Genomic DNA, 24024 nt, shown 5'->3' on the forward strand with positions numbered 1-24024 from the left:
AGAGAGACAAAATTTTAATGGCAATGAAATTCAATTTTTATACATCAATACAACGGAAACGGAAAATTTGACAGAAAATATATGGGGTAACTGTCAAATTTTCCGTTTCCGTTGCCGTTCCGTTGTATTGCGTTTGGGGCTTAACTTGCCGGCAAGCTGGCGGACATTACGCGGAAAACTGGATATGCATCCCCAAGTGTTTACAAAAGAATCTGAATAATTTGGGTTTAAATTAGAGTTGATTTAAATTTGAAACAACGGTTATAAAATTAAGTTTCAGTCAAAATCAGTCCAAATGTTTCTGCGTAATTAATTTTCATAGTCGGTCAAATCACAAACATCGGTACAACATAACAGTTCTGTAATAAAAGATAAAACATCGTTTATGTGTACTTCCATATAATCGTGTACATGTGGAACTTATGTTGGGTGCCAGTGGCGCAAATGTCAAATCTTGCGTCGTAAAAAATGGTGTTCATGTTGTCATCGCTTGAGCAAAGTGCGAAAACAGTGGCATCGTTTATTTCATTTTTATAACTAAGTGCACAAAATCTCTTAAAGTTACAATAATTCTCCTAATTGTGTAGTTTCCAAAGTTTGACAACATTTAAAGTGAATCCTGTGTGAAATGCCGCCGGTGAAAAATGAAGGCGAAAGCGACGCGGACGGAGACATGTCCGGTGCTGAATCCGATCATTCCGCGTCCAGCCGAGCCCCGGATCACGATTCCAGCGCGGAGGAAGCGGATGAACCGGATTCCGATGATTCCTCGGAAATGAGCGAGAGCGAGTGCGAAAGGAGGCGATCCGACTGTCTCGACAATCTAAGTGAGTGCTGTTCTGAGCAGTGAAAGCATTTCCGGAATTCGGAAGTCATCATATTTTTCGTTGCAGCCCATCTGGAAAAGCAATTTACGATACTGAAGGAGCAATTATACAAGGAAAAACTAAACCAAGTCGACCAACAGCTATTGGAGATTCGTGGTGGACGGTCACAGGAATATCTTGCGCCGCTGCAGCGATTAGTTGACAACATGAACAGCCGGAAGGAGGTAGCGGAGATTTTGAAAAACTTCCGGATAGAAAACATTCGCCATAAGTTCGAATCGGAGCTGCAAGCCTCTAGGCAGCATTTTGAGGTGAGCTAATTTTATGTCTCTTGACAATCGTATCATTATTTTGTTTCCGGAGTTGGAACGCAGATCTGTAAGCATTACACTACATTGTATTCAGAGATGGCTTAAAATAGATTTTGACTTATTTGCCAACAATACATTACAGAATCTGTATTTTGCAACGGGTTGAAACGTGGACTTGGAGCATAAATTTGGAATAGCTCGTTGTTCGAATCAGTGTTGTAAAACGTCGTTGGCATTCAATTGTATATTTTTTTCAGAAGCTAGATTATTAATTCATGAGGTATGAATGAAGAACTTATAATGCTTAAATTGCCTACAATTTTGTCTAACAAGACATTGCTGTAAATTTATAATTTAAGGTGTGTGAGACATAATGTCATTCAAATGACATGACATTTCGAAGGGATTTCATCTAGCCTCATATGTTATACCTATTTAAAGCAATGCTATTTCTCACAAAAGTATACGACTACTCAAGCGATATGAGGTCATCTAACATGTGAATTGAATGACATGCAATTAACTTATACTTGCTTAATGACTAAAATTTATCATCATTTAGTGATTATCGAATACCTATTATCCATTTCACGCGGTGTATCTATACTACCGTTTTGTCCATAACTCTGTTACCTGTGATAAAAAAATCAAACTAGCGTCAATTTGTTTCTTAAATTTTCGAATCGATTGGATTTGAAAATTTTACCAATATTTTTTGGAATGTAATGAGTGTAGGAAACACTTTTCCAGAACATAATATGGTTCACTGATGTGAACATTTTTCAATCTCCATTATCATCAAACGCAGGGCTGTTACAACAGTCGCGGATATCGCGATTTTCGCGAATTTCGCGGATTTGTCGCGGAGTTAATTCTCCAGTCGCGAAAATCGCGGTTCCGTCAAACATTGTCGCGAAAATCGCGATCTCCCTCAATTTAATTTTAGAAATAATTCAACATCCAAACACATGGTATTTGAATAACCTTTCAATAGTCATATGGATGTTGGTTTAAGTGGACACATAGAAAGTCTGTCGAATTGTTAGATCGATCATATTGCATTTCTGGATAACCGGAATGCCGAGTACTATTTATTTTATTGCTTAGAACTTTTGTTCCGCTAATTGCAGAATTACAATTAAGATTATCATGATTTGCACTGCATAGAGAGTCGACGGTAAACTCGGATCAAACGCAGTAATATTCACACCTGAAACTGCCGGGACGGAACTGATAGATGATCGAAGCTGCTTTCATTTAGGTGTTTTTAAATTTATAATATTAGGTTCAACACCAATGAGGAAAGGAATTAGAAAGATTAAGCAATTTAAATTAAGAGGAAGGCCGGACCAGAAGGGCCACCTTGCGAGTCAACCAAGGGTTTCGCCAGTTATTTTGAGTTAAATTACCACATTAAAATGATTGTTAGGATAAAATTTGGTAGAAAAAAAAACAAAAAAACACTAATAAAATAGACAAAAATTGCGATGATAGGGTCCCGATGGTTCCGGCTTCTCCCTAAGGACTGGAATCCTGGGGTTCCTACCGCTTCGTATGGCTCCTTTTCTAAGGGTGGTGGGAATATAGTTCATCTGCATCCTCTAGTTTCTTGCAGTAATCTTTTTTTTTACGCCCTGTTCTCTGGTGTTTTATTAACTTGCTACTGAAGAATTGAGGTCTAGTTTGGGAATGCCACGTTTTGACCATCCTGCAAAACAGAAAATTCCTGTAAATTGTTCGTGAGGAAGGATCAGATCACCTTTCAATTGTTGAGGCTGCATAGAAATCCAAATATCACCTTTCAATGATTGGGGCATTCAGAAATCCAAATATCGTCGGTTGAACGATAGAGAGTTCAACCCAGAGAGTTCAATTGCCAGACCATCAGTTGCGTCCAGTTTTGTACCATGCTCAATGACTCCCACTATTGCATTACATAAATAAGCGAATGTTCTTTCATTTTGTTTTCTACCTACGAATATGCCAATAGATTAAAGGGCAAAAACATTGAAAAATTTTAAAATTAAGTAAGAAACCATATTTTTGTTTGTCGCGGATTTGTTTTTACAGTCGCGGATTTCAATTTGCTAGTCGCGGATTTCGCGGATTGGAATTCGACTAGTTTGTAACAGCCCTGAAACGACAACTTTAATTTTTCAGTGGGACAAATTGACTCGAGTTTGAGATTTTCCATCAAAAGTAACATGGGATAATTATGCGTAGAAATGTAGCATATAAGACTTCAAGCATTGCGCAATATGCTGTTTGCCAATCATGTAGAATATACTTCACGTTAAAAGTCAACCATGCAACATTACTTTGAAAATCAATTTGCGGAATTAGTTACAAAATTTTTCTCGAAAAAAATATTAGGCCAACAAAATTTTACTGTCTCATTGTTTCCTATTTAAAATGGACCTGATCGGACTATGGGCCAAAAAATATAGTCATAATACTTGTTAATTTCAAAACGTGTATAGGATAAAATCTTTAATAAGATGTGTTTGTTAGGAATTTTTACAATGAATATTGGGCGAGCTCGAGGTTCATCCTTCGTCGCCACACACCGTTCTATTAGACAACGCCAAAAGAACACGTGTCTCTCGAATACCCCGAGTAATTGTAAGTCTTTTTCGTGCATGGTCCAAGTATCATGTCCGTAGAGGACCACCAGTCTTATGAGCGTTCTGTGCATAATACATTTGGTGCGGGTGTGAATCTGTTTTGACCAACCGGAAGATCGTCCTTGTGCTTGGTGTCGACATCGATCGGAAACTAACCTTTTTATCGCACTTCCGGGCGGTAAAGATACCATGCGTTAGTCTCATTAAAACCCTATCTAAAAAAACACCGTACCAACAATAGGAGTACTAGACCAAAAGTCGGGCAAGCTTTCGTCGACAGCCACTTGCTTTACGGCCTTGAGCTAACGTGTCCTGTCTCCGGAACCTCATCGACAAACTCTCGTCTGTCTTCAACAGCTACATCCGGTTGGCCTCCGGTCTACTTCCGTCCACTCCCGCTGAAGCTGCCTGCGTTGATGCCGGCATTCTTCCTTTCCGGCATCGGACTTTGATGGTCATCTGTCGCAAAGCCGCTTCTTTCGCTGCTGCCACCTCAGGAGATGCCAGAGATGACCGGATCCGGTACCAGTCTTCCTCCAGTCGCGCGGGTCCACTGGCACGGAGCAAAGAGCTGGCTGATGCTGGATACTGGAACTCTTTGCAATACGTTATCGAAACTGTGAGATTCGGTATACCGACGGATCCGTCTCCAGGTTTTTGAGTCTGTGGATCTAATCTGCCCACATCGGAGAGTCGCCAGTGCAATATTTTTAAGCCGAAGACGCCGCTGTTTTTGTCGCGGCCACCCTACCGGCAAACAAGTTAATCGTGGAGACTCCGAAACACCCCTGGATCCATGGAATCATTTCATGTATAATCCGCGGTACCACCTTTGCCTGGATCGTCGGTCATTACGGCATTACGGGAAATACCTAAGCCGATGCACTGGCCAGTGTCGGACACGAGAGATTACTTAACATCCGCACTGTCCCGCTGGCCGACGTTTAAAAAATAGACGAAGAGCGTCGTCGACCAGGACTGTGCTCAGACTTGGAGCAGTAGCAGAGGACTCTTTTTGAGAAAGGTCAGTGGATCCATCGGTGCCTAGAATGATCCAGCTGCTCAAAAAAAACAGCAGGTTATGCCGAGGCTTTTTCACTTGCCCCACCCGTGGTAAAAAACAAAGTCATAAATTTTTTTTAAATTTTTGATGTTCATATCAATATTTTTGTGGCTGGAGTTCAAAACTACTGAGAAAACCAACTTATCAATGCACTAATTTTGAATGTGTTATGAAAAACAACATAAATAATATTAGTATTTATTGACACACAAAACAACTTGTGCAAAACATAATCTTGGCAAGTTAATAAAATTTTACTCTCGCATGTCGAAATGGTTCATTTTTTCATGTTTCACTTGTTCAACACAATGATTTGAATGGCCTTGTATGATTGTGACTTGGTCGAGTCAAGTACGAGACACTGAAGACGGCCTTACTTTTGAGGTCGAAATACGTATCTGTCAAGATACAATTAAGTGGTGGAATTCAATGGGATTGTATAAACTCGTCTTATGACAGATAAAAATTAAGTTTTGATAATAGCTGCGTTGATTCAATTCTGTTTGAAACAATATTGTTTATAAAAGTTACCATTGCTAAATCTCGACGCACTTTCAGTGAATGAATATTGATGAGCTTACAACGAGCTACATATGGTGGCAATGGAAATTCGGTCCACCCTAACTTTCGTAGTGCATACAATAAAAATTGTTTTTGAACTGACTCAATTCTGTTGGCATGAATAGCTGAAAATGGGGACCAAACTATGCTGCAATATTCTAAGATTGGCCTTACATAAGCTGTATATAGTGTTTTTATTGTGTATGGGTCCTGAAAATTGTAACAGAATCGTTTTATAAAACCTAACATGTTGTTGGATTTGCTTACAATTAAGTTATAATGATCGATGAAAGTGAGTTTTGAATCCAATAATACTCCCAAATCTCTTACTCTATTGCTTCTTACTACGTTCTGATCATCAAAACTAATATTTGCGCTGAGTATGTTTCGTTTTCTGCTAAAGGTTCTTAAGTTGCATTTTTTATATTCAACTGTAGAAGACTTTTTTTTACACCATGTATGGAATACCAATATTTCATCTTTGAATGTATCGATATCCTCGACAGTTTTGATTTTTAGGAAAAGTTTCATGTCATCTGCATAAATTAAGACATTCAATTTATGAAGCACAAGAGGGAGGTCATTTACAAATAAAATAAAAAGAAAATGGACCTAAATGAGATCCTCGAGGAACTCCAGAAGAGGCTTGTATTGGGGTTGATAATTTTCCTTTGTATCTTACAATTTGAACACGACTTGTTAGATACGATTCAAGCCAATGAAGAAGTTTTGGTTGAATTCCCATCCTCTGCAGTTTGAACAAAAGCATGGGTGAATCAACGCGATCAAAAGCTTTGCTAAAATCTGTGTACAAGGCTTCTACATGGTGACCACTATCCATTGCATCCAAGGAATAATTAACTTTTTTAATTATTAGTTAAATATTTGCGTTTTTTCACTTACCCCATTTACCCACTTACCCCACTGTACCTTAATTGGTTATGTATTTGGTATTGAAATTCAATTTAATAACTGAGTATGTTATGGCCTAAGTATTGTGCATATATTTTTTTGGTATTATTCCTTTGGTATTTTACCTCTTATGCAGGGCTAGTTCATAACAGAGTTTCTCCTGCTCGGGGGCAGCCATTTTTGCTTATATATTTGCTTATTTAAGTACAAGGGGTTGTCTTCCTTCGATTCCGCTGGGGGGTGGGGGTTTCTGCCTATACTATCTCAGTATTATATCACGCCAAATTAATAGCAAGACGTGCCATCACGCTATTGATTTTTTTTCATTCCTCTATAAGAAGGATATCGATCAAAAACCAATCGAGCATATTCAGGCTCCTTCCGATTTCTTCGGATTCCGAACATTGCCTTAAACTTAATGTGGCGTTATGTGGTAGAATTCCTCAAATGATGCGCCTTCGTATTTCACGACTAACATTATTATCAGTCGTTAGCAAGGATCCAAAGTAAACGATCACCTCGTAAGTATCCCCGTCTAAACGTATCACTCCTTCCCAGGCACGCCCTGTCGCGTCGGTTTCGCCCTTTTGTGCCCCACTTCCGATCCAGAATTTCACTTATTATTAGCTTCCACGTTTTTCGCCAAAATCCTTTCGGAAAAAATCGCGTATTTCGATAATCACTGGAGTCAAACTCTCTCAAAAGACAAAAATGATCTTTGAATGAATAAATGTACCTATCAAATCCTACAATTGAAAATTTATTGAACATTTATGGATCATTCAGTTCCGCTCAATAGGAAAAATAAAATGGTTGACATTCTTCAAAGGAATCCGTAGACAATTCCCGAAGCTATTCTTGAATAAATCTAATTCAAAGGAATCTCGGGAGTCCAAAGGAATCGCTAAAAGAGTGTCTTTGATAATTATTTACTATGAAAAATTTTCACGTCATATTTACCTGAAAACAATGTGGTTCTCATCCACCATACTTTTCACGTAAGAGTGACCTGAATGGCATATATTTATCAAGTGAATCTGACTGGATTTTTCAGTACTAATGACGTGAAGCTTGAAAGTAGTTACGTGTTTGATCAGGCGAACCTTACGTGATGTGTACGTCCTGGTTACGTGAACTTTTAGTGAAAACAATGAAAATAAGATATGTGAGCTTTTATGTCAGGCTACTCTATATCAAGCATGGGCGTGTCGTATTCCAGCCGAAAACGGCTGAATGGAATCCGCCGTTGAAGAGCGGTGCGACTGTTCGTTTTAAAATTCGACAACAAACTGCCGGTGGAATCTTCGTCGTTGCTACTCAACCCGATGGCGCTACCAACACCATCTCACACTGCGGTGGCAGCAATGCGCTAGCATTGCCATACCCCGCCGCGCAACCTCTCCCAGCCCCTCACAAGCTACCGATTCATTGGCACACGCTTAAATGAAGTAAAGTTCGCAAGAAAATTAAATATGTTGCTGTCCATACTCTCAAATACTCAATCATGCACAGATTCTTTCACGATAGAGATCAGTATTAGCGCATATGCAAAATTGAGAATTCGAATCAAGTCTAATGTAAAATTTGCCACATTCTACGGTAAATTGGGGCACGCGAAATATGTGATTTCACGATTGGTATATTTGATTGCTTATGTTTAATGTACTATCCGCAATAGCAGAATCAATTCATAGTCTAGAATCACTTAAAAACTAAAATCATTAGCCGCTTGCTCTGAATACTACAGGGCGTAGCCATGATTTCGAGTGGGGGGGAGGGGCAACTTTTTTAGGTCTTCTGATTCGTAGTTTTATAGTAGTTTTATATAAACACATGAATATTAATGCTTGGTACTATTTCCTTCAAAGTTCCAAAAACTTTGAAAACAATTATTATAATTGGGTGCCAGTGCAAAGTAGTTTGTTTTTGCCATGCTGTGTTTAGTTTAATTAATTACGTGTGAAATTGGTGAAGTGCCGCGAAAAAAATTTCTGCAGGGGATTCTTAAGATATTTCTTTCGCGCTGTTTCTCATATTTTTTTAGAAGAACTGCTCCGTGGAATTCCTAAGATTCTAAGAATATTCCGCGGAAATTCCGCAGAATTTCCAGTAAACATTCCTGAGAATTTCCCGAAAAATCTTCGAATTTCTTGTGTAAATTGCATAAAATTTTCCGTGAAAGTTTCGAATAATTTCTTGTGAAAATTTCAAAGAATTTCTCCAGGAATTCCATCGAAAATTTATACAGAAATTATGTATACCGAAAATGAAATCAACTGGATTTTTCGGATATTCCTACATTAATTCTCAAAGAAATTCTAAAAGCATTCCTTCAAGGTTTCCACTGGGAGATCCTCCAGGAGTTTCTCCGAAAATTCCTCCGGGAATTCTTCCAGGAGTTCCACTGGCAGTTCCTCCAAGAATTCCTCAAGGATTTCCTGGAATTATTCCGATAGTTCTATCGGTAGTTCCTACGGGGGTTCATCTGAAAATTCTTCCGGGAATTTCTTCAGAATATTCTCCGGGAATTCATTCAGACTTTCTTTCTGGTATTCATTTAGGCTTCTTCAGGAATTTATATAGAAATTCCTCCAGAAGCTCCTCCGAGAATTTCTCTGAGAGCTCCTCAGGGAATTCCCCGGGAGGTTCTCTGATGATAATGGTGGTCCAGCTACATACCCCTACAAAGGTTTCAGCTAGACGAGATTTGTCTATAAAATGAATATAGTTTCGCTGGCAGTTCCTCCGGGGGTTTCTTTGAAAATTCTCCCGGGAGTTTCTTCGGAAATTTCTCCGAGAATTCTACCGGCAAATCATCCGGGAGTTTCTCCGGGGATTCTTCCGGGAGTTCCACCAGAAAATCATTTAGGCTTTCTTCAGAAATTTAGCTGGAAACTCCTCCCGAAGTTCTTCCGATAGTTTCTCTGGGAGTTCCTCCGGGAGGTCCTCTAGGAATTCTTCTAGGAGTTCCTCGTGAAATTCTTCCGGGAGTTCTTACGGGAGCTCCTCCGGCAATTCCTTCGAAAATTCCTCCGGGAGCAGAGCGTTAATAAATAAAGCTTCCAATGAATGATTAAATTTCTTATGATTAAACCATTCTACTCTATGATTAAAGATTATGATTAATGATTTATCCATTTTTGACAATGATTAATGATTATGATCAACGGTGACCGCAGTAACGATGCGGCTTTATTAGACGAACATGTTGCTTCCGTTCGTGAGCTGTGCGAAAACGATTCTTATGATGACAGGATCTTAATCTGCGGTGATTACAACCAACCCCGGCTTCAATGGACACGTCGTACGGACGGCAACGTAGTGCTTGCTGGAAACATCTTCATCTAGTGCCGCTCTAATTGATGGAATGACTTCTTAAACTTGACCCAAGAAAACTGGCATCGTAATCAGCATGATCGTATTTTGGATCTAGTCTTCTGCTCGAACAGTTTTAAGCCCAACTTCAACACGGCAGCCGTTCCACTATTGCCTATCGACTTGCATCACCCTCCGTTAGAAATGATCTTTCCTATTCAACGTACTTTCCGCTCTGACGGCATCCATTCTGTGGATTACGAACCGATTCCCGATTGCAATAAGATCGATTATGACGCGTTATCTGATTATGTCCGTACCTTTGATTGGAGCTACCTGAATGATTGCCAAGATGTCAATGATATGGCGGACAGTTTCTGTAATATCGTTCAACAATGGCTACAACTAAACGTACCTCCAAAACGTCGTCCACTTTCGCCCCTTTTCTTCGGAACCTAAAACGTGTTAAAAATGCCAGTCAACGGAAACATCGTACAAAACAGTCTGCTGAGAGCAAAATCAACTTCCAGCGCGCCAGTAATGCATACCGTCGTTTGAATTCAACTCTGTATAAGGCACATGTTATGAGGGTACAAACCAGTCTTAGGCGTAATCCGAATTTTTTTTGGAAATTTGTCAATAGCAAAAGGAAAAATTCGTCCATACCAAGTAATGTGATGTACGATAACGACGAAGCAAATACACCTGTGGAACGATGTGAAATGTTCGCCAAATTCTTTGCATCAGTGTTCGAGACAGTGCAAGCAACAGACGCCAAAGCTGAATCTGCATCATTAAATGTTTCTCTGGACCTTCTTAATTTGACAACATTCGTAGTTACTCCTGGAATGATTATCGCTGCTGCCAAAAAGTTGAAAAGCTCCTTCTCCTTTGGTCCCGATGGCATCCCATCTGTTGTGTTCTGCCGTTGTGCAGCTGTTTTTGCTGAGCCGCTTTCCTCCATTTTTAATCGATCACTGGACGACGGCATTTTTCCGGACATTTGGAAACAATCCTATATGTTTCCGGTATACAAAAAGGGTGATAGAAAGGATGTCAAGATCTATCGAGGAATAACCAACTTGTCTGCAGCAAAAAAGTTATTCGAAATAATTAACAGTGATGTTATTCTTAGCCAATCGAAGAACTACATCTCTACCGATCAGCATAGTTTTATGCCGGGTAGATCAGTCACTACAAATCTGCTCAACTTCACTCACACTTGTATTAGTGCTATGGAGAATAAGGCTCAAGTAGATGTTATCTACACCGATTTGAAGGCTGCTTTCGACAAGATCGACCACAACATCATGTTGTCCAAACTATGGCTTGGTTCTTACCTAACTGGCAGAACACTCCGTGCGAAAATTGACTCATGCGTTTCGTCCCCTTTCTGCAACTTATCTGGCGTGCCACAAGGAAGCAACTTGGGACCTCTGCTGTTTACACTCTACTTCAACGACGTTGCATCGAAATTGGGTTTGGATTGCAGAATTATCTATGCAGACGACCTGAAAATATATCTAATAGTACGATCAGTTGATGACTGTCATCGTCTGCAAAGTTTGTTGAACGTGTTCATTACCTGGTGCTATCAGAACAAATTGACTGTCAGTGTTCCAAAGTGCTCTGTTATGACCTTCCATCGTTCAAAACACCCATTATTGTTTGATTACCGTATTGATGGAACCACACTTCAAAGAGTTACGGAGGTTACTGACCTTGTAGTTGTATTGGATCCAAAACTGACGTTCAACGTCAATTATACGTCGATAATTGCCAAGGCAAACCGCCAGCTGGGTTTCATATCGAAAATTGCGAAAGACTTCACTGATCCACACTGCTTGAAGTCCTTGTACTGTGCGCTGGTGCGACCTATCGTGGAAACCGCTTCTATTGTCTGGACTCCGAATGACGTTGTATGGAACTTGAGAATTGAACGTGTCCAACGGAGGTTTATTCGAATGGCACTGCGTCATTTACCATGGCGTGATCCACTTAATTTTCCTCCATATCCTGCTCGGTGCAAATTGCTCAATATGGACACCCTCGAAAGAAGGCGAAAGCTGCAGCAAGCGACATTCGTGGCTAGACTACTGTGCGGAGAAATCGACTCTCCTCGGTTGCTCGGGCTACTGGATATTCGTGCCATTCAACGACCTCTTCGACAACGATCACTACTGCAGGATCGATTTCATCGTACGTTCTTTGGACATTTACAATGGTTGAGGAGCTTTTTGACTTTTGCGAAGCACCCGAACGTTTTAAAAATAGGGTGAGGAGGTCACTATTATTGTAACCGTTAGTTTTAGTTTCATTCATTAAGACTAAGCTGTCAGATGAATTCTAATTAAATAAATAAATAAATAAATTAACGATTAAAATAATTTTTGACAATGATTAACGATTATGATTAAAGAATAAAACGAATGAAGTATGATTAACGATTACCGATCATGATTAAATGTTGACACAATATGTGTATGATTAATGATCGATATGATTAATGAATAATGATTATGAATAAATAAATTGATCGAATTGCATAGTGATTAATAATAAAGTAACCTTTCTACCAAATTATGTTATTATAAAAATTGGTATAAAAATTGTATGATTATGTTTGAAGAATAATGAATAAAAGCAATGTTCGCAATGATTAAAATTGATGATTAATGAATAAACTCAAAACAATCATGAATACGATTAGTGATTAATGATTAAATGCAAAAATCTATGATTAACGATCAGTGAATAATGATTGAATCGTATTTTTTGTGTGATTATGATTAATGAATAATGATTAAATAACCCATTATTCATTAATCATGATTAAATCTATGATTAATCACTAATGCTCTGTGGGAGATCCACCGGCAGCTTCTACGAGAATTCCTCCAGGATGACCGGCAGTTCCCCTCTGAGGAGGAGCTCCCAGAGTAATTTCCGAAGGAACTCCCGGAGGAATTACTGGAGGAATTTCCGGAAAAACTATCAGAGGAATTCTCGAAGGAACTGCCGGTGGAACTTCTGGAGGAATTTCTTACTACAGGAAGAATTTCCGGAGGAAATCCTGGACGAACTCTCCTAAAAACTCCTGGATGAAATCACAAATGTAGAATTCTTAAAGGACCTCCCGGAGGAATTTCGGGAGGAACTCCCAGAGAAATTCTCACAGGAACTTCTGGAGGAATTTGTTGATAAATTCCTAAAGAAAGCCTAAATGAATTCTGAAAGATTCCTGAATGAAAGCCCGAATGAATTCCCGAAAGAACTACTGGTGGAACTCCCGGAGGAATTTTCAGAGGAACAGCCGGTGGAATACCCGGAGTTGAATTTGTAGAGGAACTTCCGAAATCCCATTCCCGTGAAATTCCTGCCAAATATCCTCCAGGAATTCCCTGTGAAATTTTGGAGGGATTCCCGTAGGAACTCTTAAAAAAAACTCCTGGAGGAGCTCCCACAAGCACTTCCAGAGGAATTCCCACAAGGAAATTCACAGATGAAATTTGAAAGTATTTCCAGATGAATTGATGAAGAAATTACCGGATGAATTCACGGGGGTTTGTCTGAAGAAATTCCTGGAAGATATCATGCATTAACTCTCAAATTAATTTCCGAATGAAATTCTGGAGTAAATTCCGAGTGAAGATTCCGGAAAGAATTCTAGGACTATTCCGCATAAAAATTCCCGGAGAAATTCCTGAAGGAATGCCTGGAGAAGTACCTGAAGGAATTCCCGGAAAAATACCTGGAAGATTTTCTGGGGAAATACTTGGACGAATTCCTGGAGAAATTCCTAAAGAATTGTCTAGAGGAATTCTTAAAGGATATTCTGAAGTAATTGCGAAAAGAATTCCAGAATGAAACTATGGAGCGAAATAGGAGGATTTCCGTCATAAATTTCTGAAGAAACTTCTGGTGTTGGGAGGATATTCCGTATGTATTCTTGAAGACACTCTCGAATGCATTCCTGAAGGAAATGCCGGAGATTTTTTTTGGAAGAATAGCCGAAGAAATGTCTAGAAGTAAAACTTGGAGAAGAGAAAATAAATCTTCAAGGAATTTCTTCATGAATTTCCTAACAAAAAATTTAGTGACGGTTTTCTAGATAAGGAGGAATTACAATTACAAGAGAAGGATTATTGAACGATTTTCAGAAGAATTTGTGGATAACTTTCCGGAGGAATTTAGAAGTTCCCAGGAGAGCTTCTAGAAGGATTTCAAGGAGAATTCTTGAGCCCGAAAGGTTTCGACTCGCTGGTTGGGCCACAACCTCGACACAACTTACGAATTATTCGGTTTTTTAGTTGGGGCCCTCCTTAGCCGTGCGGCAAGACGCGCGGCTACAAAGCAAGACCATGCTGAGGGTGGCTGGATTCGATTCCCGGTGCCGGTCTAGGCAATTTCCGGATTGGAAATTGTTTCGACTTCCCTGGGCATAAAAGTATCATCGTGTTAGCCTCATGATATACGAATGCAAAAATGGTAACCTGGCTTAGAAACCTCGCAGTTAATAACAGTGGAAGTGCTTAATGAATACTAAGCTGCGAGGCGGCTCTGTCCCAGTGTGACAGCCATTTAATCACGTGCATTTCGACTTGAACATCACAAAGGATGTTCAGTGACGTCAAATCCCATTTTCAGTATTTACATTGCATTTTGACGTATGATTATTTTTTATAGTTGGCTCATGGCCTAAGTATAAGATCCCAACCAGTGAATCACGACTGTATAAAGGATCCTGGATACCCTTATAAGTTTTTGGGAATCTTTTGAATTTCAACCACCTATTGCTGAATATGATTGGAACGTAAAGTGCTCACATGTTTAAGGGAATTCATTTCAGTACCCGTTCAATCTTTCCACCATTAAGGGGGGGCGACTGCTTTGTCTCTTCCTCGCTGCAAATAAATTGACATTTAATGGCCTTGTTGTTTTCTAACTTTCATGAAGAACGAAAGAAAAAGATATTCGTCCGTGCAGTACCCTATTATTGTTATGATTTCCTCAAAAAAGGATTGATGTCAGATTATTAAAGGGTGCGCCTTCAATGACATACCTCCCTGTAAAGGGTCTTATTGGATTGTGTGAAGTTTGTTCATCACAATACCGCTCAGCTTTTGAGACGAGCAGACGTGTTTCGATTGCGCTCTGAAAGTTAAGCGAATTAAATCCGGTGGTTTATTATTTCTTCCGTCCGTGCCGCGTCGCGCGTTTTTAGTGTACCGCGATGAGGCGAGAAAACACTTTTCGTATAGATTACTCGCGCTTCCCGGTGAAGCCGTCTTTCGAAAAAGTGCATGGCTTTTGCCGCACAGTTCTGGGGCTGAAGAAAGAAGATGTTGTGAGACTCCAGTGCCACCGCGGTGAACAATGTGCGTTCGTCAAGGTCAATGATCTGACGCTCGCTCAAAAAATCGTGGACGAACACGATGAAAAACATGAAGTGGATATTGCGGAAAGAAACACAAGTTGCGAAAAACGATGGAAGATGGAAGTGTTGAAGTGAAGGTGCACGATTTGCCGGAAAACGTTTCCGAAGAGAATATCGTCGGGTTCCTAAGTGCGGTCGGCTCGGGGAAGTGATCTCGCTGCGCGAATTGTCGTGGAGTGATAGATTCGAGTTCTGTGGGATTCCGCTAGGTATTCGATAGGCCTGTATGCTGATCCAACGAAATATCGATTCATGGGTTACGATTGATGACCAGCAAGCGTATATCTACTACAAAGGTTCGATTTCCTCTTGCAAACACTGCAAATAGCAGGTAGGCCCACACTGGCATTTATTGTGTGCAAGAAACTGCTGGTCCAAAAAAGCTACGCATAAGTGACGAAGCATGCTGTGCCACGACAAGCGCCGAAGAAAACGAGCGGAGCGAAAACCCCGATCGCCAAACCAGTTTGTCAGGGCTCTAGAGCTCCAGCACCAGCATCGTTGGAGGCCTTTCCCGAGCTACCGAAGCCGGTGAGTCTAAATGAACCTTCTGGGTCGAAAATCCAATCAGCAATTCAGCCTGCTATAAGCATCGTACGAACGGTGTCTCCCATCCCGCTGCAAAAGCAAAACACGCGCAGCTCATCGTCGGCATCGTTACGCACACAACCACAACACGCCGAGGTGGCCTTGGTTGACCTTTTTAAAAAGCCAGCAAATGCGACTCGTTCCCAGAGCCGAACCGCCGGCTTCGACACAGACGACTCAACAACGTCCACAAGAAGCGGACGAAGCCGAGGGCGCCCGCCCGGCAAAAAGCAGCGATGCGATGATGGTGACGACGAGCAGGACGTGGATTCTCTCCCATAAATGGCTCTCACGTCGTACAACCTCGCTTCGATAAACATCGCCACGATCACGAACCCCACGAAACTCAACGCGCTCCGAACCTTCATCAGCAGTCAAAGCCTCGATATCGTGTGCCTGCAGGAAGTCGAGAACGAACAACTTTCCTTGCCAGGCTATGTCGTTTTCGCAAATGTGGACCACACCAGGAGAGGCACCGCTGTTGCAGTGAAGGAGCATATCCAGGTCACTCATGTCGAGAAAAGCCTGGATAGCCGGCTAATCGCGCTGAGAGTGCACGACACGACAATTTGCAATATTTACGCTCCCACTGCGCAGCGGGCTGCTAGATAAGAGTTTTTCAACGGCACCCTGGCCTACTACCTCCGTCACCCCACCGCCAACGTCATCCTCGCTGGTGATTTCAACTGTGTGCTGCGAGCTTGCGACTCGTCCAGCCCAAACACAAGCCCGTCCCTTAAAACAGCCGTCCAACAACTGCAGCTGCATGACGCGTGGGAAAAGCTATGTCCGCGTGATTCCGGGTTCACGTATGTCAATCGAAATGCGCAATCTCGACTCGACCGCATGTACGTAAGCGCCGGCTTACGGAACAAGCTGCAGTCTGCCTACACGCACGTCTGTTGCTTCACAGACCACAAAGCGCTGACGGTACGACTCTGTCTACCCCCGCTGGGACACGAACCCGGGCGCGGTTTCTGGGCTCTTCGTCCGCATCTTCTAACCGAAGAAAACGTAGCCGAGTTCCATTATAAGTGGCAATATTGGACTCGGCAACGTAGGAACTACGGATCGTGGATGGAATGGTGGCTGTCGTACGCTAAGCCCAAAATCAAAACGTTTTTCAAGTGGAAATCTCGAGCCGTTTTCGAGGAATTTCACGATGCGCACCAGCGTCTCTATGCGCAACTACGGCTAGCGTACGACGGATATTACCAACATCCCGAAATGCTGACTACCATAAACCGTCTTAAAGGTGAAATGTTGGCGCTTCAAAGGAACTTTACCCACGCGTTTATGCGCATCAACGAAACGCGCCTGGCGGGAGAGCCTATGTCGATCTTCCAGCTGGGGGAAAGACGACGCAAAAAAACAACCATCATGCAGTTGCAAACGGCTGAAAACGCAATTCTAAATGAGCCACAAGCAATCGAAGCAAATCTGTTTGCTTTTTTCTCCAACCTCTATTCGGAAGAAGCAGCAGATAACAACGAGGACGGGTTTGTTTGCGAACGAGTTATCCCACCGGACGACCCACTAAACGAGCGATGCACCGAAGAGATCACGACGGCAGAAATACTATCTGCTATCAAATCCAGCGCAGCAAAGCGATCCCCCGGTGCCGACGGGATCCCACGAGAGTTTTACCTACGCGTGTTCAACGTCATCCACCGTGAGTTGAACCTGCTTCTCAATGAAGCACTCGCCGGCAATCTTCCCCACACCTTCGTGGAGGGCATCATCGTGTTGGTGAAGAAGAGAGGTGGAGAACACACGGCCCGAGCGTACCGGCCCATATCGCTGCTCAACAGTGACTTTAAACTTCTCTCCCGCATTCTAAAAAATCGACTGGAGCGCGTCATGCAAGCCCACCGTGTTTTGAGCGACGGACAGAAATGTTCGAACTCGGAGCGCAACATCTTCCAAGCCACTCTCGCTCTGAAAGATCGGATCGCCAGTCTCCGTCACCACCGTCGCGCCGGTAAGCTCATCAGCTTTGATCTCGAGAAAGCTTGCGATCAGGTGCGCCATTCATTTCTTTTCTAACCCAAGCTGTCGGGTTGGGTTCAACGAGGAACTCATCGCTCTTCTCGCGCGCAACGCCAATCCACTCGTCAATGGGCGCCTCTCTCGTTCGTTCGAGATTGCTCGTTCGGTGCGACCCATTGTCCATGCACCTCGTCGTCTTATATCTCCATCCGTGGGTATGCTGGCTCGAGCAAGTGTGTGGAGAGGATTCACTAGTTGCCTACGCCGACGGCATCAGCGTGCTAGTGACGTCACCGTGGCAGATCGAGGCGATGAAGGAAGTTTTTCGTCGTTTTGGTCTTACCGCCGGAGCGCATTTGAATTTGCGCAAAACCATTGCGGTGAATATGGGGTATTGCGAAGGAAATATTTCTGGAACCCAGTGGCTACAAACTACTCATGTAGTCAAAATTCTGGGTATTTCCTTTGCAAATTCCATTCGTCTGATGACAACCCTAAATTGGAATGCACTGGTGGGGAAGTTCGCGCAGCAAATGTGGCTCCAATCATTGCGTACGTTGACCATACACCAGAAAGTAGTTATGCTGAATACGTTTGGCACATCCAAGCTATGGTATTTATCGTCTGTGTTGCCACCCCTCGGTATTCACACGGCGAAGATCACGTCAACAATGGGTACGTTCTTGTGGAGAGGAGTGACTGCCCGTGTACCAATAACTCAGCTGGCACGGGACAAGGAGCAAGGAGGCCTGCGCCTGCAAATCCCTGCTTTAAAAAGCAAAAGCTTAGCCACCAATAGAGCGCTAAATGAGATCGATTCCCATCCTTTCTACAGATCCCTTCTTTTCCACGCAAATCCTCGCCCTGCAATTTCAATAGACTATCCCGACATTAGAATCATCCTCTCATGTTTATCCCAAGTTCCCCACCTGATCCAACAAAACCCCTCCGCCGATCTTATCCACCGGTACTTCGTTCAACAAACCGAGCTTCCAAAGGTGGAAATAAACAGTCCAGCGATCGACTGGCCACGCGTGTGGCGAAATATTTCAGCAAAGCAGCTTACTCCCGCGCAACGATCCAAATTGTACCTACTAGTGAACGGCAAAATTGAGCATCGAAAACTGCTGTTCGTGATGCAACGGGTGGCAGACGAGAATTGCACACACTGTGGAAACCAAATGGTCGAAACGCTCCAGCATAAATTTTGCTCCTGCGCTCGCGTCGTCCAGGCATGGACGGTTCTGCAACGAAGGCTAGTAAGAGCAACACATGGGTGGAGGCAATTTTCCTTCGAAGATCTAATGAAACCTGTACTAACAGGAATAGGTAAAAATATGCGAGTGGAAATCCTTAGAATATTTATAAATTACATCCACTTTGTTAACAAGTGTAACGATAGGATCGATGTGAATGAATTAGAATTCCACCTAGACCTAGATTTTTGAAACTGTACATATTTGTAAACCTGAAATTATCAATACTTGACTAAATAAAAACTGAATTTTAAACAACAAAAAAAAAAAAAAAAAAAAAGTTTGTCACCAATATGCAAAATTAATTCAATATACAATCCTTTTTTCAGAGTGAAAAGCACCTTGCCATGGATTCCCTCAGAGAGGAACTGATGGAGACGATCCGACGACTCGAGGAAGACCGCCATAATGTTGACATCTCGTGGGCGGACTGGGGAACCAGTACGCGCACCTCGAAGGTGCGCGGCCCCGGCCGGAGAAAGGCAGTGACCGTTTCCGGTCCGTACATTGTTTATATGCTGCGCGAAGAAGACATCCTCGAAGACTGGACCTCGATTAGAAAGGCACTGAAAAGATCCACGGCGGCAGCTACCTGATATTTAGTCTAGGGTTAAGATCATCACGTTCGTCTTCGTATTAGTAGGAGATCTAATATAAATGAATGTTCAATTGTGTTTAAGATTTAAAATATTTTAGTTCCATTGCATAGGAGTATGTCTCTTATAACGATGATGTGAATGATATTTTTCGTTTCTGTAATGTACATCGACGAGTTTGTATTGCTTTTTGAATGTGGCAATAAAATGAGTAAATTTAAGCTAACGAATCAATTGTTTTGTATCTTATAGCGTGATGTTGTTTTATATTGGGATTCAGATCTGGTAAGTGGAAAGTAATATATTTACCATATTTTGTTAGAAATCTAGTTTGTTCAAGCAGGTATGTATAAAGTTCTATACGCACTTTCGCCTTGTAAAAGAAAGGCGTCTTCACTTTGCTCTCCTATGGGCAAACAGTAGATGCATTAGTAGAGGAAATGTATCGGTTTGGCCACCTTAGTGCCTAATTTGAATAACCCTAAAAATGCATAATTTTCCACAGCGAAGAATCGTAAGGGATATATCTCCTGCTACAGCTAATAAAACTCTCGGAAATCGCTTTATTTTCAGAGTTATGCGAGAAACTGGTCAAATCAGGAACATGGCCAAAACTGGTATAGTTACCCTATAAGATTGCTAATTGCGCTGCATATCTTGTGATCAACATGCTTTGTTCAAGACGGTACTTCACGCATATTTGTCCAATGTTTGCAGGGATCTCCTATGAACATGGGAGAACAAGTAATAATACTAGAACGCAAGTGGCGGTGTGGTCATTTAAATTATTTTGACAAATAATGCTTCAACAAGCTTCAATTGACCATAATTTATTAATCATGTTGTAGTGCATGTTTGGTTTCATCACAAACGTCGGTTTGACACTTGTAGTACCGGTACTTTGGCTGCCAGGTCTGAATAAGGTTCCCCCAAACACACGCCGTTGGTATGGAAGCGTTAATAGAACATTACTTGCAGCGACCCAACGATAAAATCGCGGCGACCAGGGCCGGATTTATGGGGGGGGCGTGGCCCCGGGCCCCCACAAATCTTATGTACCAAAACCAACCTTTTTTGTACATTTTGGGGCCCCCACATACCGTCGGCCCCGGGGCCCCCTTCCGGCTAAATCCGGCCCTGGCGGCGACTAGTTGTCGCCGTCGCGGCGATGAAATCGCTTGGGTCTGGGGGATCCTTAACCTAGATCTGAGAGAGCTACCAAGACAAATCATCTTAACCATTAAAAATACGACATTTAAGATCCATTTTAAAGTATTCCCAACAAACATTTTAAACTGAATAAGCAAAAAGTTTGTGTGGCTCACATTTTGTCTCACATTTTGCACATCGTGGTGTGGCTTCGGGACCACACCGTGGCACAGGCTTCAGGTCGTCGGAACGCCATTGAACCGGAAGTTATCTCCACCCGGAATCTTTGGATTGACCTCGGTACTCTTTCGGTCTCCCTTTGAATAGAGAAAGTGCGTTGGACTTGAGCTGTTCTATGAATATCCTGACAAAGTGGAAGCGTAGGGTTGGTAATGTAATAACCTTCCACGGATGCGGGTCGTCGGTATCGGGAAGATTTCGCCGCCGGAAGACTCCCCGGCAGAGTAAGAAAGAAAACAAGGGAGCCATAGGGCTCAGAAGTGTCATTTTGGGAGTAATACGTTTAGTACTGCCTATCCTCCAGAAGTAATACTGGAAGGTAGTCCCGGGAGGATCAGGGCATTAGAAGAGAGGGTAACTCAAGTAACCTTCCGTTACTTGGCTAGGTTTCGTGAGTCGGCCTTCCCGAGCAGGTACGACGACCTTGATAACAGAATTTGGTATGAACTAGCCTTGCATAAGAGGTAAAATCACAATATATAGTACCAAAAAACGCCAAAATATAATACCAAAAACCAGCACGGCAAATGCTGAGTAAAGCGTACCATTGGTACTTCGCGTACCTGAAGGAATAAAATAGACCCCATCTCGCGGTCCTTAGCCTCTTACCCAGCAACTCCTATCCCTACTTCCCCGCGGTTCTGGCCGGGATACGAGCAACCTTAGGGAAGATCGGGTAACCAACCCCGGTGGGAACTATGGTCGTATGCTGACAGGAAAGGGGGGTTTGTTCCTATGCGGAGGCGCAAATCTTACTGAGCGTCTGTTCTCCATGTCAGGATCGGCTCACAACAGCGTCTGTTCTCCATGTTAGGGGTGGCTGATCATCATCCGAGTTCCAGCGAGGGACTCTAAGTGAAACTGTGCACCATGGTCCACCATGGAGGAATTGTCCTCCGGAAATTTAGGGGGTTTGATGTCAGGCCCTGCAAGCCAGCCTTTAAAAAAACATAAGCAACGAACAATTAACAAGAGAGTACGGACCGGAACCATCGGCGAAGACCACTGCGACGAAAAGGGACTAGCGATTGGAAACTCGGTTCGTGGAACTGCAAATCGCTCAACTTCATCGGGAGCACACGCATACTCGCCGATGTGGTCAAGGACCGTGGATTCGGCATCGTAGCGCTGCAGGAGGTTTGTTGAAGGGATCAATGGTGCGAACGTTTTGAGGTAATCATATCATCTACCAGAGCTGCGGCAACACACACGAGCTGGGAATAGCTTTCATAGTGATGGGCGATATGCAAAGGCGCGTGATCGGGTGGTGGCCGATCAATAAAAGAATGTGCAGGTTGAGTATCAAAGGCCGGTTCTTCAACTTCAGCGTAATCAACGTTCATAGCTCACACTCCGGAAGCTCTGATGATGATAAGGACGCATTCTACGCGCAGCTGGAACATGAGTATGACAGCTGTCCAAGCCACGACGTCAAAATCATCATAGGAGATTTGAATGAAAAATAAATGAATAGGAGATTTGAACGCTCAGGTTGGCCAAGAGGAGGAGTTTGGACCGACTATAGGGAAGTTCAGCGCTCACCGGCTGACGAACGAAAACGGCCGCCTCCAAGAATATGGCCATTCGCAGCACCTACTTCCAACACAGCCTCCCGTATCGGTACACCTGGAGATCACCACTACAGACAGAATCACAAATCGACCACGTACTGATGGTTCGGCGAAGAGTGCAGACAGATTCTGGAGGAGAAGGACGCAGCGCGGGCGGTCGCACTGCAGCAAGGTACCCGGCAGAATGTGGAACGTTATAGACGGAAGCAGAGACAGCAGACCCGTCTTTTTCAGGAGAAGAAACGCCGCCTGGAAGAAGCGGAGTGCGAGGAGATGGAACAGCTGTGCAGTTCTCAAGAAACACGCAAGATCTACCAGAAGCTCAACGCATCCCGCAAAGGCTTCGTGCCGCGAGCCGAAATGTGCCGGGATAAGGATGGGAGCATCTTAACAGACGAACGTGTGGTGATCGAAAGGTGGAAGCAGCTCTACAAGGAACATTTGAATGGCGCTGAGAGTACAGGCAGTGGAAGTCAAGGCAGCGGAGGAGATGGCTACGTCAGTTCAACGGACGATGGAAGCCAACCAGCCCCCACCTTGAGGGAAGTTAAGGATGCTATCCAAAGGCTAAAGACCAATAAAGTAGCTGGTAAGGGTGGTATCGGAGCTGAGCTCATCAAGATGGGCCCGGAAAAGCTAGCCACCTGCCTGTCAGAATCTGGGAAACTGAACTGCTACCGGAGGAGTGTGAGAACTTTCGAGCGATCACCATCCTTAATGCCGCCTACAAAGTGATATCCCAGATCATCTTCCGTCGTCTGTTACCATTAGTGAACGAGTTCGTGGGAAGTTATCAAGCCGGCTTCGTTGATGGCCGCTCGACAACGACCAGATCTTTACTGTACGGCAAATCCTTCAAAAATGCCGTGAATACCAGGTCCCAACGCACCATCTGTTCGTTGATTTCAAGGCGGCATACGACAGTATAGACCGCGTAGAGCTATGGAACATTATGGACGAGAACAGCTTCCCTGGGAAGCTTACCAGACTGATCAACGCAACGGTGGATGGTGTGCAAAACTGTGTGAAGATTTCGAGCGAAAACTCCAGTTCGTTCCCGGGGACTAAGACAAGGTGATAGACTTTCGTGCCTGTTGTTCAACATTGCGCTAGAAGGTGCCATGCGGAGAGCCGGGTGTAACAGCCGGGGTATAATTTTCAACAGATCCAGTCAATTTATTTGTTTCGCGGATGACATGGACATTGTCGGCCGAACATTTGCAAAGGTGGCAGAACTGTACACCCGCTTGAAACGTGAAGCAACAAAGGTTGGACTGGTGGTAAATGCGTCAAAGAGAAAGTCACGGCGAAATGCTCAATGCTAATGCTAATGCTAACCTATTTGAAATATCTGAGATATTCAGCTTGTTTGGCCGAATATCGCGGTTAATTATACGGCGAACTGAACATACGGGAAAATCAAAATTGTGCCAATATTCGGCCCGAATATTCGGTGCATCTCGAATTACGACAACAATGATTTTAATCATTTAGCAGTTACACATTTTTTACGCGAAGAATATCAGCAGGACTACGTTTAGCGTTTAGGGATCCTCAGTCCACTACCCACGCGTTGAAGACACTT

General features: G+C 42.9%; 1 protein-coding gene across 1 annotated transcript; it reads left to right on the forward strand.

The window, feature by feature from the left end:
• The first annotated feature begins 447 nt into the window (after window positions 1-447).
• LOC134226263 (breast cancer metastasis-suppressor 1-like protein) lies at window positions 448-19709 on the forward strand. The gene is made up of 3 exons (XM_062706923.1): window positions 448-827; window positions 894-1138; window positions 19213-19709. Exons 1-3 carry the CDS (start codon window positions 629-631, stop codon window positions 19477-19479), a joined length of 711 nt encoding a protein of 236 aa, XP_062562907.1. The 5' UTR covers window positions 448-628; the 3' UTR covers window positions 19480-19709.
• Window positions 19710-24024: the final 4315 nt, after the last annotated feature.

The sequence above is a fragment of the Armigeres subalbatus genome, chromosome 3 (assembly GCF_024139115.2).
Source record: "Armigeres subalbatus isolate Guangzhou_Male chromosome 3, GZ_Asu_2, whole genome shotgun sequence".
In the NCBI taxonomy this organism is placed as follows: Eukaryota; Metazoa; Arthropoda; class Insecta; order Diptera; family Culicidae; genus Armigeres; species Armigeres subalbatus.